General features: G+C 50.2%; 1 protein-coding gene across 2 annotated transcripts in view; it reads right to left on the reverse strand.

Annotated features, from left to right (window-relative positions):
- SCARA5 (scavenger receptor class A member 5) overlaps nt 1-15,881 on the reverse strand; it is a 155,144-nt gene that overhangs the window by 62,178 nt on the left and 77,085 nt on the right. For both annotated transcript variants that reach the window (XM_032801714.2, XM_032801713.2), the window contains exon 4: nt 7,381-8,055. In XM_032801714.2, the coding sequence (XP_032657605.1) occupies nt 7,381-8,055 (675 nt within the window). The remainder of the gene's footprint in view (nt 1-7,380; nt 8,056-15,881) is intronic.

Below are 15,881 nucleotides of genomic sequence, written 5' to 3' on the forward strand. Positions count from 1 at the left end.
TACGCAATCAACAGATCAGACAATATGTCCACCCCAAGATAATGACTGCTTTTCGGACAGACGTCGGAAGTTTTCCATGTAAACTAGGCAGGAATCTTGGTCTCCCATTAAACTTTATTTGTCACCAGGAATCGGGGGTGGGATTCATAGAGTCCTAGAAATGTCAGGCTGGAAAGGACCTCGAGAAAGGTTATCAAGTCCAGCTTCCCTGCGCCAAGGCAGAACCAAGTAAAGCAGGTGTTTGTCCCGCCTGTTCTCAAAAACTTCCCATGACGGGGAATCCACAACCTCCTGTGTCTTACATTGTCATGGTATCTTTCCCCAATCTGAACCTTAGAGTCCAAAAAATTGGGGTACCAGCATGAACTTCTCTAAGCTTAATTACCAGCTTAGATCTGATAAGCTGCCACCACCCACAAATATATAGTGTTTTGGGGCACTCAGGTCCCCCCAAAAACCTTCCCTGGGGACCCCAAGACCCAAGTTCCTTGAGTCTCACAACAAAGGGGAATAAATCATTTCCCTTCCCCCCAGATCTTTCCTGCCCTGGGTACACCAGGAGATCACCGTGCTTCAAACTCCTTGAATCACAACACAGAGAAATCAGGTTTCTCCTCCCCCTTCTCCCCCCTCCCAGGCTTTTCCTCCCTGGGTATCCTGGAGAGATAGACAGTGATTCAAACTCCTTGAATCTTAAAACAGAGGGATTCCACCCACCCCTCTCCTTCTTCCCTCACCAGAGGCAATACAGATTCAAGCTCCATGAATCTAAAACACGAGGAAATTCACCTTCTCCCCGCTCCTCTCTCTCCCACCAAGTCCCTGGTGAGTACAGACTCAATACCTTTAGCCTTAACGAGAGGAAAAAAATCAATTAGGTATTTTAAAGAAAGTTTTTAATAAAAGACAGAAAGAGTAAAAGATAATCACTGTAGATTCAAGATGGAATATTACAGGGTCTTTCAGCTTATAGAAACTGGAGAAAAGGCCTCCTCCAGCAGAAATACAATTTAAAATACTTTCAGCCAAATACACTTTAAAACTCTACCAGACAGATACACATTTGCAAATAAAGAAAACCAATTAAAAAGACTAAACCGCCTTTCTACCTTTGTACTTACAAAATTGGAACAGAAGATTAGAGAGCCTGTAGGTACGTGTGGTCACTCTCAGAACCCAGAGAGACAACAGACGAAGAACAAAGAACACACACACAAGCTTCCCTCCACCCAGATTTGAAAGTATCTTGTCTCCTGATTGGTCCTCTGGTCAGATGTTGTTTGTTAACCCTTTACAGGTGAAAGAGACATTAACCCTTAGCTGTCTGTTTATGACATACATACAATAATACTTCAACCCAAGGCCACTCAAAAGCCACTCCCGGTTGAGAGACAAGGCTAACTGCAATAACTCTCCGACACCGGAGAGCCAAAGTCCCACATGGTGCGAATGGGGGTTATACCTAGACAGGATAACAGAGCATGCTGCACGCCAGGAGGAAGGGGCATTGGCAGAAATGTGTGTGGGGAGCCCCGCACGGGACTAGCAGGTGGGTGCCTGCACATCACGATTGAATTGCACTGGCTATGCTGAACCGGGGCAGACCGATGGGGATGCAGATCAGGACTGAGGTGCATTGGCAAAGCTGGGAAGAGGGGAGAGTGATGGACGGGTACAGTTGTGGGGGCTGTAGCCTGTACTAATGGAAGAAAACACCAAGCCAAACTCATCCCTTGTTTAATTAGACGGACTTCAATGGAGCTACACAAGGGATGGATTTAACCCGAAGTTTGTACAATAATTATTTATCATTTCTATAGTGGTAGCACCTAGGAACCGTAACCAGGGCCCCAGAGTGTTCAAATCAGGAAGGATTTGGTGTTCACAGAGCCATAGAGTGACAGATTTTTAAGGGCAGATGGTGAATTTGTCTCGTGTGTGATCAGTTCATTTACAGCAGAGTCCGACTCAGCTGCCTGTCAGAACCCTCACTGAATGGAGGTGGATTTAAAATATACCAGGAGCTTTGTAGGAATCCGTTCTATGGGGAGAGAATCCGGTCACTCACACACTAAAAAATCCTAAGAGAAGTTTCAAACTGCTGTGCAGTTAGGCCATGATGCTGTCTTGTTCTCCTAAGAGCCTGGCAAGGCCAGAGCCCCAGGCAGCCTCTGCTCTGTATGGAGTACAAGGGGCCACCTAAGCAAGAGGGCTCCCACCTCCCACTTCCCCAGCTGGGAACATTGCTGCATTGAGCAGAGGACAGGCGGAGTGGGAGAAAGCCCTTTTGGAAGGCAGCTCGGCCAAGCAGGGCGCCGGGATCGTAAACTACCTGATTCACAGCACGCTGGTGACGACAGCAAGGGGGAAAGGGAGAGCGCGGGAGAGATGGAGATCCAAAAAGAGAGGGAGTGGAGGATGAGACTGCCAAGAACGTGTCAGCACGGCGGTAGTCAACTTGGAGGTTGGCCCACCTGGAGAGAGTTTGCTGTGCTTGTTCATCACAATAACACACCTCGAGTGTCAGGCTCCAGCCTGCCCTCAGCCACCACCAATCCCTCAGGCAGGGGGCAGAAGTCAAACCTAGAGAGGCCTGCAGTGATGCTGGAGGGGCAGGTGCACAGCCTTATGTCTACACAGCACACCCGGGCACTGACCCATGTTTAAGCCCAGATCCACCACACACCATCCACCACACCCATCCGTACACAAAGCCCACTGCCATGTGCCTGCATCCTCTCAGAACATGGGCTACTGGCCACCTGGGGTACCAGCCCCTGGCCCGATGTAGCCAAGGCCCAAGCCAGCCCATTTTGCAGCTAGCAGAAGCCAGCATTATGAGAGTTGTGCTTGGATAATCGGCCAATGCTATCCCCCGATCCTCTGGCCCTTCTGTCTCCCAGCTCTCTGAGGGGACTGCACTCAATGACCTCTCGAGGTCCCTTCCAGCCCTAGAATCTATGAATCTGCCTCCCATGAACTGAAAGCAACTTCTGGTTCAAATTCAGCCACTGTGCATTTAACCCTTCATTTCCATGCAGGCTGCTTGATTTTACACACAGGTAAACCTAGCTTAATGCAAACCTGCGAAATGCCCTCCAACCTACTCACTGCTAGCCAACCAGCCAGCCAGCTATCCCTCTTGGCGGGGAGGGATAGCTCAGTGCTTTGAGCATTGGCCTACTAAACCCAGAACTGTGAGCTCAATCCTTGAGGGGGGGGCACTTAGGGATCTGGGGCAAAAATCAATCTGGGGGATTAGTCCTGCTTTGAGGAGGGGGTTGGCCTAAATGACCTCCTTCGGTCCCTTCCAACCCTGATATCCTATAAACACACCCAGGTCTAGGGGCATGGTGTGATTATTTTCAGGAGGCCTTTGTCTTTCAGTGATGGAGATCCTCACCTTCCAGGGCATAGTACAGTCCCAGGCTGAATTCACAGGGAAATCTTGTGCTGTTGGCCAGCTAAAATCTGCCATGAAATACCTCCTCGGGTTGTCTGGGGGAACTGAGCCCAGGGCATGTGGAGCTGAAAGCACGAACCTCTAACACTCCAGGGCCACTAACTCCCAAGCCTCTTACAACCTTCAGCCATTACAGCAGGACAAAGGCCTGCACTGTACTAACATGGGTTATATATCAATATTTAAAGGCGACCTGCAAAAGGTTTATTTAAAATTGGGCTTGAACCATTTTTGCTTTTTTTTTTTTTTTTTGGATGAAAAGAGAAGGCCTGGAGGGTGCATTTTAATGAGAGAGTTTTATTTCAACACGTCCTTTGACCGTAGGACCATCGATCTGGTCTTCCCCGGCATGGATGCTGCAATCTGTAACACTGAATTCAGTGTTTTCCAAAGAGTGGGGCACGAGATGGACTAGCCAGGGGAGAATTGAGGCAAGGGGCGGCAGGTCAGATGAGACTCTCAATTGCTCTCCAGTTTCAGCTTTCTTTCTTTCTTTTTTTTTCTTTTTTTTTTTTTGAAAAAAGTTCGTCTCCAGCGATCAACATTGTGAATAAAGCATTAAAAATGTGACTTGAGTGAAGTTGATGTAGAGACGCCTGCCTGAGTCTGCAGAGAGCCTGAGACAATAGCTCTGCCTGAGTCACTTCAGTGGCTGCTCACTCGAATGCCAATGCTAATACTTTAAACATCCGCATTGTTAACCATTTTACAGCTCATCAAGGTAAGGAAGAAAGGAGAGGAAGAATCAGATTAAGGACACCTACATGATCTACAGTGACAGCTCATTTTGAGTGGGCCTTTGACACCTCCTAATGCTGCTGGTTTCATTTTCTGGAAGCCCAAGCTCAGCCTTCAAAAGTTGGGGAAACACTGGTTTAATTGGAGAGACACAGGGTGTGGAACCTTTAGCAATGACTTTCTTTCTCCAGCATGACACAAGTGGTCACTGGCGTGAAATCGGTGTCATGGAAAAGAATGTCCCCCCAAACAGAGAGCTTTAAATGGTGTAACTATAAAACTCCTGGCTTCCTCTCTCAGCTGCTCAACTTCCTCTCTTCAGTTCCAGCCACTCAAACTACAGTTCATGGCACAGGCCACCCATGCCCAAGGGAAACCCATGCTCTCTGAATCTGCTCTCTACGGCCAGGCCCTCAGATGCCACCAAATATGATCTGAGGAGAGAGTCCGGGATGTGCACCTTAACACACTCAAAACCGCCTTCACCAAACAAGGTCACTTCATCAGAGAAGGAGATTGAATCATGGAACGGGCCATCCAAATATCCCAAGAGAACCTGCTTCAACACAGAACTAAAACCCACTGCGAGTGCACACCCCTAGTTGTCACCTACCACTCCACAAGGGAACCTATATGGGGTGTCATCAAACAATGACAACCCATCCTGAAAGAAATCTTTCCGGAACCTCCTCTTCTGGCCTTTACACAACCCCTCAATCTCTCCAAGCTTATCATCAGAAGCAAGCTCTGCATAAACCAGGACACAGCAACTCAAAGCAGCATTAGACCCTGCAAGAGCAACAGATGCAAAACCTGCAGATCTATCTCCACTGCTACAATGATCAACACTGAACACACCTTTTAAGATCCATGGGTCCTACTCATGTCTGTGATTACATGTGGGGTACCTCACCCAGTGCACTAAATGCCCCAATAACAACTATGTGGGTGAAAAGAGACAGTTACTACACTCACAAATGAACTCGCACAGGAAAACAATAAAAGATGAACACACTCTGTCGCCTGGGGTGAACACTTCACAAAGCGATCACTTCATAGCTGACCTCTCGGTCCTCAACCCCATAGGAAACTTGCACAACACCTTCAAAAGACCAGCACAGGAACTTAAATTCATAACTTTGCTAGACACCACAAATCATGGACTGAATAGACACTGGATTTATGGCTTATTACAATAATCTATAACCCACTTAACAACCCCCAGCCTTCCCCCTTCCCCCTTTTACCCTATGACTGGAGATGTACTAACAGGCAATTTCACCTGGAATAGGCCTTTGACATATGTGCTAACGACTTTTGCTAAACAACCTGTTCCATCTTGTATTTAGCTGTGACACTCTGGTTACCTTTCCCGGACCTGAAGACAACCTCTGTGTAAGCTTGAAAGCTTGCCTCTTACCAACAGAAGTTGGTCCAATAAAAGATATTGCCTCCCCCACCTGCTCTCGCTAATATCCTGGGACTGACACAGCTACAACACCAGTGTACACACGCTCTCCACGGATGTGTCTGCACCACAGACCGGGCTGTCTCTCTGCTTCCCTGTAACAAGCTGAGCATGACGGTGAGCCGTTAAACCCAGAGGGGTGCTTAAAGCCATCCCAAACCACATATTATGATTCAAACCAAGCCACAAGCACGCCGGCCGGAAGGGAGTGCCACCTCCCAGACTCAAATCTACCCTACAGGACACAAGTTTCCATCTTCAGTATTGACTGGAAACTGCAGCCGATGGCACCAGAGCCACCCCCACAGATGTCTGCTGCAGGCCCTGCACCCAGGCTGCAGGAAGGTGAAAGCCTGCTGCACCTCCCCCAGGCGGAATAGCCCAGGGAGAGCAAGGACGTGGCAGGAAGGTCAGAAGAATGGGCTACGGGGTAGGGCTGGAAGTCCAGAGACACCGGACAGGGGCTCCAGAGCCTGGGGCTTCTTCCCGTGTTCAGCTTCATTCCTGTTGTGACCGTGGGCAAGTCCTGAAATCGATGTCCCTGCCTCCTGAGAGCCCTTAGGAACAATGAGGTTCTCAGACACTATGGTGCTTGGAGCCTTTTAAGTGCCTTGACAGGTGGCCCCATGGATTGTCAGCAATATTCTCCTCTGCCCAGCCAGGAGGCACGAACAGGCTGATGTTGGCAGAGTAGCTGGAGCAGCAGTTGACACAATGGCTGCTACACTGGGGCGGGATGGGGGAAAGACGCTCTGCGCTAGGACCCCCGGGGTGCCTCCCCTCCCTCTCCAGCGAGGGCCAGGTCTACACTCAGATGGTCAGTAGGCCCAGCTACGTCACTCAGGGTGTATGTGTCTTTAATTCACACCCCTCAGCAACGTAGTTAAGGCGATCTAACCCTGGTGTAGACAGCACTAGGTCGACAGAAGAATTTTCTATCAGCCTGGCTACCGCTGCTCAGCGGTGGTGTGTGGAGCGAAATGGGAGAACCCCTCCCCCAGCGCTGCAGCTACGCTGCTGTAGCATTTCAAGCGTGAACAAGCCACTGCGGGAAGGAGCCAGCAGAGACTGAAGCCGGCAGAGCCGTACCAGAGGGAGCTCAACCGGGGACCTAAGGACACTTAACTCTGACCAGACATTTTCCGCCCTGACAACCTGCTCCCTCACCTTCATTTCAGCCTCACCCTACACCTGCTCCCCTCCCCTGCCCCGTCCCCCTCCCTGGCCTTTCTGTTTCGCTAATCCCCTCCAAACTACATCCCCCCTGCCCCGCAAAAATGATAGCACTAACATGCCATTGGGGGTCACCACATTGAGTGCTTGGCTTCTGTGTTCCATCCCTTTCCCCCACCTTGGTCCGATCTATGTAGGGCAGGGACTGTCTACTATTCTGTAGCTGTACAGCTCCTAGCACACTGGGACCTCAATCTCAGGCAATCCTGAGGCACTACCTTCATAAACATGATTAATACGCTTTCAGCTTGCAGCTCTGCTAAGAGAACCTCATACCCCTGTCCTTAGCTAGCCAGGCAGTTGCAAGGGAAGCGTTCACCGGTTGAGCTAAAGGAGTAAATATGTCAGCTTGCAGCGGTAGTAGGTTGTTATCTCCTTGCAGTGCTGTACAGCCAATGGCGCATGTGATGTGATGGGTTCACATGGCGCCATCAGCCTCGGTTGGGGAGGAAGAGGAGAGCCAGTTGAGCACCCTTACCCCGTATCACGGAGATGTTCCGCAAGGCGATGGAGTGCTCCCAGTCCTTCAGCCTCAGGTCCTCAGTCACATTGTTCAGGATGGCCAGCTCCTGCTTCAGCTGCTGCTCCATGGCGATATGGATCCGCCTCATCTGCCGGGCATCCTCCGTGGCGTTGCTGATCAGCACCTGCAGGTCCTGGATCCGGGTGTGGTGGATGCCCACATCGTAGGAGAAGGTCCTGTTGATGGTGCCCACGGCCCCGCTCACCTCGGTCAGCTGGTCACTCAGGCTCTCCACCTGGGTGGCCAGGTGCGTCAGGAGGCTGTCATGGTGCTCCAGCAGCAGTCGGCTGCTGTTGCCCTCCACTGAGAGCCTGTAAGTCTCCAGCTGGGCCATGTCGCTCTGATGGTTCAAGCTGTCTCTCAGGCTGGCCACAGCCTTGTCCGTTTGGCTCGCCTGGGTCTGCAGGCTCCAGAGGAACCCCTCCAGCTTCTGCAGGGAGCCCATCAGCAGGAAAAGAGAGTCCGAGTGATTCTGCAGGAGATCCTGGAGCCCCCAGATGTGGTCCAGGATGTCCCCTTTGAGCGGCAGCTGCAGCAGCTTGAGCTGCATATCCCTGATGCTCTCGTTCAGGCGGTTCACGTTCCCCGTCAGCGCCTTCAGGTCCTCAGGGGAGCTCTGCGGCCTGGAGACTGCAGGAGAAAGAGAGGAACCAGGTGTGAGACGCTCATATGGAGTCGGGAGGGGGCAGGCCGCTAGCCGCCGGTAACGGCATCTCCGGTCCCCAAGGAACCCTCCTCACACCTCCCTCCCCACCTGACAGCTGCCACTATGCAATATGGTCATTGGTCTGCACGGCCAAAAGCTGATAGCGCCACCTGCAGGTGCAAACAGGGAGCTGAACATGGCGCTTGTTCATTTGCCTAGTCCCAAATTCTTGCCTCAAGCTCTAGGAGTGTGCCGGGGGGACCGTCTGTGCCTAGACCTACACCCATCCCATCTGAGCCCTTATCGGCCACTGTCCCTGTTCCCTAGACCCCGCACGGATGGGGATCTGTGTGGAACTGCGTAGGAAATGCACATGGTCTCTCCTTCAGCCACATGGAGCTTGCCTGGTGTGACGTTATTGACAGAATCTGTAACTATATAGATCACTTTGCAACCACTGTTCTATATTTGCAGCAAATATTGTACAAAGGCTGTTGTGTGAGGCGTCTATGGGAAGATTATGATGTGCTGATTATGATTATGCTGTCAATACGTGTGTATCATTTTTGTAGTTGAAGTTATGAATATTGGCTCTGTACTGTCTGTATTTCAAACTTATGCTGTGCTTCTGGGTAACATCCCAGACAGGTTGGAGTCAGCTCTGCCTAGCCTGCTTAAGGACCATCAGCTATACAATTGACTCATTGAGAGACGGCAGATATACCCTGTGACTCAGCAAAGTACGCAGGGACTTGCCCATGTGACTCCAAACTCCATTTTGCTGTAATTTTCCACAATAAGAACAAAGACGTGTTCTTACACCTGGAAAAGCCTATAAAAGGCTGATGCCTCATCTCCATCTGGTCTTCAACCCTGCTTCTTACCTCTGGAGAGACTTTGCTACAAACTGAAGCTCTACATAAAGGACTGAATGATCCTCCCAGCTGGGGATGTTCCAGAAACTTGATTTGAACCTGCAGTTTATTCTATTGCTGCTACAAGCCTGAACCAAGAACTTTGCCATTACTGTATGTAATTGATTCCATTTAACTAATTCTAGCTCTCATCTCTTATCTTTTTCCTTTTATGAATAAACCTTTAGATTTTAGATTCGAAAGGATTGGCAACAGTTTGCTTTGTGGGTAAAATCTGATTTGTATTTTGACCTGGGTCTGGGACTTGGTCCTTTGGGATCGAGAGAACCTTTTTCTTTTTACTGGGGTGTTGGTTTTCATAACCATTCACCCCAGGACAGGTGGCACTGGTAGTGATACTGGGAAACTGGAGCATCTAAGGGAATTGCTTGTGTGACTCGTGGTTAGCCAGTGGGGTGAGACCAAAGTCCTCTCTGTCTGGCTGGTTTGGTTTGCCTTAGAGGTGGAAAAACCCCAGCTTTGGGCTGTAACTGCCCTGTTTGAGCAATTGGTCCTGAATTGTCACTCTCAGTTGGGTCCTGTCAGAACCAGCATCGTTACACCTGGGAATACACTGAAGTCTGGCTAGTGACCCATACACTGCTTTATGTCTCAGCTGAGTGCCTTGAACATCCCTGAGTTTGGGGCAAGGTTCTGTGCCGCATGGGTCTGGGAGTCAGTGTTGCCAGAAAGCTGGGGGTGGGGGGGTGCTATGGGGCAGCAGATCATGGCTTGGTCTGGATTTAGTTTTCCTACATTTAATCTTCTGGCTGCTAAAAACGTCCATTTCCCTTCCCTAATCAGTGCTAAAAGCTGTCCTGCTGGGCTTTTTATTTTTAGTCTGTAATTGTTGCACAGTCAGGTTTCCCGGCTGGCCAGGAACTGGGGACTGGGATTGAGCTCTTTGCTCTCTAATTAACACCAGCAGCCTGGCTCCACCGGCTCCGGGAGTGGTTTCCCGGGAGCTGTCAACCAGTCAAATGAAGAAGCAGAGATTAAAGGGTTGTCAAGGTTAACTAGACAACTCGGAACGTGAGGGTATAAATTAAACCCTTCCTGGGTTAGTACTTGGCTTTCCCCTGGAGGCCTCTCACATGGCTGCATCTGCTGAATTGTCTGTGGTAGAAGATACGCTGGAGGGTAGGAATAAGGTCCAGAGTTCCCTAGATGGATTGGACCAAAAGAAATCTGATGGGGTTCAACAAGGACAACTGCAGAGTCCTGCACTTAGGACGGTAGAATCGCATGCACAGCTACAGGCTGGGGACCGTCTGGCTAAGCAGCAGTTCTGCAGGAAAGGACCAGGGGATTACAGTGGACGAGAAGCTGGATATGAGTCAGCAGTGTGCTCTTGTTGCCAAGAAGGCTAGTGGCATAATGGGCTGCATTAGTAGGAGCATTGCCAGCAGATCGAGGGAAGTGATTATTCCCCTCTATTCGGCTCTGGTGAGACCACATCTGGAGTATTGTATCCAGTTTTGGGCTCCCCACTACAGAAAGGATGTGGACAAATTGGAGAAAGTCCAGCAGAGGGCAACAAAAATGATCAGGGGGCTGAGGCACATGCCTTATGAGGAGAGGCTGAGGGAACTGGGATTGTTTAGTCTGCAGAAGAGAAGAGTGAGGGAGGATTTGATAGCAGCCTTCAACTACCTCAACTACTGAAAGGGGTTCCAAAAGAGGATGGAGCTTGGCTGCTCTCAGTGGTGGCAGTGAAAGAACAAGGAGAATGGTCAACCAGTCAAACAAGAAGCAGCAGCAACAGTAGCCTGCAAACAGAGCTGCTAACAGGGAGTTTCAGTGGAGTTTCCAGGGGAGGTTGCGGGGAGACCAAAGGCAGAAGGAAGCCACATAGCCCAGCAAAAAGGAAGAGGGAGGCTGCCCAGCACCAGTGCGTTTGTTGGTGCCTGTGCGTGGGTCGTGAGGCTTGGGACTGCCAGGACAAGTTGGAAGGGCATGATTTAGACAGACGGAGGCAAGCGAGGTAGAGACACACTGAGGATGCGGTAGCTGTGGTATGTACATGGTCCTGGGAGGGGGCACCTGAAAGGAGTTGTTTGTTTGCATGAAGTGCCGCCTGGATAGAAGCTGCTGGAAGAAAGATACAGAGGTACTGGAGATGCTATGGTTGATAAAATCTGGCTGCGAGTTTAGAAGGGGCGTTTGAAGTCAGATGATGGAACACACACATGAGAGAGCACAGGAGATTAGCTCAACGCAGGGATGGAACAAGGTCACAAAGAAATTCTGAAAGCTGTCGCTGGTGAAGGAAAGGTGGAACGGTGGAAGCTATAGTGACTAGGCAGAACTAGGCAGAGGAAAAGACGGGTTTCTATCAGCGACGAAAGAAATAGAACTCAGGAACAAGGTTTTGCTGGTTGGAAAATGAAGATGAAGCTCAGCTGGTGCACTCGCTGAAGGAGAGAGGGCAAGGAAAAAGAGACGAGCAGCTAGTCCTGCAGAAGGAGGGGAAGGAGTCAATGGAGGCACACCAGAGTGATGAGCCTGAGGCATTTGGCAAGGGATAACGAATCAAGAGGACTTGCGGCCGCTGGTGCGGGGGAATAGACCGGGAAAAGAGAGAGCTAGGAAAGGCAGTTCTGAGCGGTGATTGGCAGAGACTCTTTTACTAGAGAAAGAATAGACAGGCCTGTAACTAGACCTGTATCAGGAGAACAGAAGGGTGTGCTGTCTGCCCGGTGCTAAGATATACACGATGTGGACCCTGAGGCTGAAAAAAGGGATCCTAGCGACGAGCGGGAAAGAAATCCGTTGATTGTCCTTCATGTGGGAAACAAATGATACGGCTAGTCACTCGCGTTGGATACTTGTACTCAAGGAGGTATTATGCCGAGGGACTACGAGAGCGAAGACGCTCAAGGAAATCAGGCTCGGTCGGGGAGTGGACTCTGCAGTGGGATTCTCCGGTACCTAGAGCGTAGGCGTACGAAGGAGTTCTGGAGCAATATATGACAATTAACAGATGTGCCCAGAGCAGATGGTGCTCAGGGAGGAGGGTCTTTGAGGATGTACGGTGACTCGGTGCAAGCGTCTCTACGGACAGACAACTGTTCGCGCCCATCGTTCGATGAACTTCATCTAAGTAAGGAGGGCGAAATAACCTCTAGGATGGAGGCTCGCCGACCTCTATTAATGAAGAGCTTTTAAACTAGGAGAGCTTGTGGGGAGTGGAGGGAGAATGTCAGGAGATCTCCTACGCCGGAATTTAACCTGGAGAGGGAAGTAACAAGTGAGGAAGCGGATACCCTTGTGGACCGAAGAATTGACCCCAAGGGGAAAAGCAGAGTAGAAACTAGACTAACGGGTGATGCTGGTGGTAGAAGGTCTGTGCACGACGGGGGAAAAAGAATGTGCACTGGACGCCAAAAACACAAAAAATTTAAAATGTCGTACACATATGGCGAGGAGGCCTAGGTAACAAATGGAGGAACTGGGCTACTGGTGCAGGAGTAAAACCGGATATTATAGGGAATAGACAGCATACATGGAACTCTTCATGGACTGGGAGTACGGTATTGAATGGCTATGTGCCGTTTTAACAAGAGGAGAAAGGTAAAGGTGGTGGGAGTAGCCTTGTAACACAATGATGAAAGATTACTGGTAATGAAATAAGAAGTGATGGAATGGATAAGACAGAGTCTGTCTGGGCAAAATACCGCTGGGTTAAAAAAGCTACTAGAGCTTCCACTGAGATAGTGCTGGGGTGGTGCTACAGACGCCGGGATCTGATTTGGATATGGATAGAGACCTCTTTAATGTCTTTAATGAGTTAAACACAAAAGGGAAATGTGTGATCATGGGAGACTTCAACTTCCCGGATTAGACTGGAGGAGAGTGCTTGGCAAGAAATAGGGGTCAGATTTTTCTGATGTGAAGCGGATTGGATTTTCTTCATCAATAGTTGAAGTACTAACGAGAGGGGATGCCATTTTTAGATTTGGTTTGGTTGAGGCAGGAGGACACTCGTAGAAGAAATGGTGGTAGGGGACAACCCTTGGTTCGAGTGATCATGAGCTGATTCAGTTCAAACTAGATGGAAGGATAAACAAAGTAGATTGGGATTAGGGTTTTCGACTTCTCGAGGGCACTACACTTTTTCCAAATATGTACAGCTCCATGGTAAATTAAGTAGTAAGTGTTCTGCTTTTTTTCCTATCCCGGATCACCCAGAACCACCCCAAAACCTGGCATTTTTTGATGCTTGGGCCCTGGGCGAGGAGGGGTTGCTAGTGTTGGAGAAGGCAGGGCCAGGGGCCAGGACTCCACTGGGTCTCGACTGGCCTCCGCTGACATGCTATAAATACTGATTGTATTCCTGCCCTACTCTTTGGTTTTTTTTTCTCCTCCGCCCCTTCAGGCTTTCTCCTTTTGATGCAGTTGAGCGAATTTCCGCGTCCTCCCGAGCAGTTTCTGGCAGCTGAGCCTGCTGGATACTTAAAGTTAATATCCCAGGCCTCCTCACAACCTCCCATCTGGCTTGACCAAGCTGGGAGGCCTGCAGCAGTCGGCGAGCGTATTAACGAGCCTCCACAAGCTTCCTCGCCCAGAGAGGGGGCGCAGCCTCCCGGGCGCTTTATCCCCCTGAGCCACCCCACTATGTGGTCCACTTTGCCTAACTAATTTCCGCGTGTAAACGTTTTAAAATCCAGCACCTCGAGAAGTGAAAACCCTAAGCCCATATGCTGAAGCAGTGGGTTTGTTTAAATCCTCTCATCTAAGTTAATGATCACTCTGATCACCGAGACTGGGAGACACCCCTAAGGTCGGGCCCGCATGTAGGGGTCTGGGCTGGGGATCGCGCGCCGAAGAGGGATCCTATACGCACTGTAGATTTCTTTCGAGTAGCGGCCTTCCCCAGCACGAAAGCTCACGCTCCAAAACGTCTGTTAGTCTATAAGGTGCCACAGGATTCTCTGCTGCTTTTACAGATCCAGACTAACACGGCTACCCCTCTGATACTTGACAACAGCCACTGTATTGAACCCTCAAGCATAGGGACAATATTCCAGACACTACTCTAACCTGCCTGTAGATGGCGCTCTGTAGGTGCTCTAATGATATACAAACACTGGGCTGCAGCTGCTGCTTTTTGCATGCAACTCGTATGACACTACACCCTGTCCTTTCCTGCCCCCTTTATTGGAGCAGGGCACTTGAGGGGGAGGGGGTCACGGCATCCCACCCTTGCTGTACCCGCAACACTGGAGTTGTGTCCAGCTAACCGTCGGGCAATACCAGCACCAACGCACGGCCACACTAGCACGGAGGCTCTATGAAAACAAACTGAAGCAGCTGTTCTGTTGTCTCCAAAGTGGGACATCTCGGGCTCTTCCAGGGCTGGCCCCAAGCACTGCCGCCCGGGAAAGGTGGCAACATCTGCTCTTTCCCACTGCATGAACCCGCAAGCTCCAACTGACTAAAACCAACACTGGCCCTGCACTGAATCTTGCCTGCCCAGGGGCCATATTTGGAGGGGGAAATCCCACAACTGGGGACAAAGCGAGTAAATGTGTCTCTGAGAAGCTTTGCTTAAAAATAAATGGAAAACGTGTCAAATGGCTCAGGGGGGTTGGGATGTTAGAACGAGCCCCAGGTGAGATGGACTGGGGGGCAGAGTGCTGTGCAGGTGACACTGTCTATGAGGTCAGGAAGGAATTTTCCCCCAGGTCAGATTGGCAGAGTCCCTGAAGGAAAGTCGCCTTCCTCTGCAACGTGGGGCACAGGTCGCTTGCCGGTTTGAACTAGTGTAAAGGGTGGATTCTCTGTAACTCAGAGTCTTTAAATCAAGATTTGAAGATGTAAAAAGCGACTCAGCCAGAGGTTGTGGCTGTAGTATAGGAGTGGGTAGGTGAGGTTCTCTGGCCTGTGATGTGCAGGAGGTCAGGCTGGATGATCCCGATTGTCCCTTCCAGTTTTGAAATCTATGAGTCCATGAATAGCGCCTGGGAACTGCAACTGACCACAGGCACGTGACTGCCACTAAGGCAATGGGCCCATATGCTAAGCAGGCACGTGTGCCCACACACATGCACAAAGAGACACAGCATTTGCCTGAGCTTTAGAGGTGCTGAACACCCAGGACTCCAGTGCAAGCCATCAGGATTGGCCGTGCTCTGCCCTTCTGAAAATCAGGCCCAGAGGAGCTCTGTTTTCAAAGTTCTGTTTGGAAGTAGCAGGTGAAACAGTTAAGATCAGAGCTTCCCCAAACCTGTGTTGAGAGGTGGAGCCATTTAGAAGGGAAGGGGGACAACACCGCGCTTTGGATCCGGTCTCGCCTCGGGATTTCATTCCCTTCTCTCAAGTTCTATTTATTGTGCAGCCTGAGGTGTGAGGGATCAAAGCCAAACCCAACCAAATAAAAAATCATCATCAGTTAAAATTTTATTAGGATTCACCTGGCCGAAAGCCACTGGATCTGGGAATCGCCTAGCAACTTACCCTCTTGTTTAGAAAAAGGAGGAGAAACAGGATGAGGACATTTGGTTCAAATTACAGAGTGGGGCCTGTATACACAGAGTGCGCACACACACAGACACACACAGACGCACACACACAGAGTGGGGCCTGTATACACAGAGCGTACACACACACACACACAGACACACACACACACAGAGTGGGGCCTGTATACACAGAGCGTACACACACACACACACAGACACACACACACACAGAGTGGGGCCTGTATACACAGAGCGTACACACACACACACACAGACACACACACACACAGAGTGGGGCCTGTATACACAGAGCGTACACACACACACACACAGACACACACACACACAGAGTGGGGCCTGTATACACAGAGCGTACACACACACACACACAGACACACACACACACAGAGTGGGGCCTGTATACACAGAGCG

Source organism: Chelonoidis abingdonii, chromosome 3, assembly GCF_003597395.2.
Source record: "Chelonoidis abingdonii isolate Lonesome George chromosome 3, CheloAbing_2.0, whole genome shotgun sequence".
NCBI classification, from domain to species: Eukaryota; Metazoa; Chordata; order Testudines; family Testudinidae; genus Chelonoidis; species Chelonoidis abingdonii.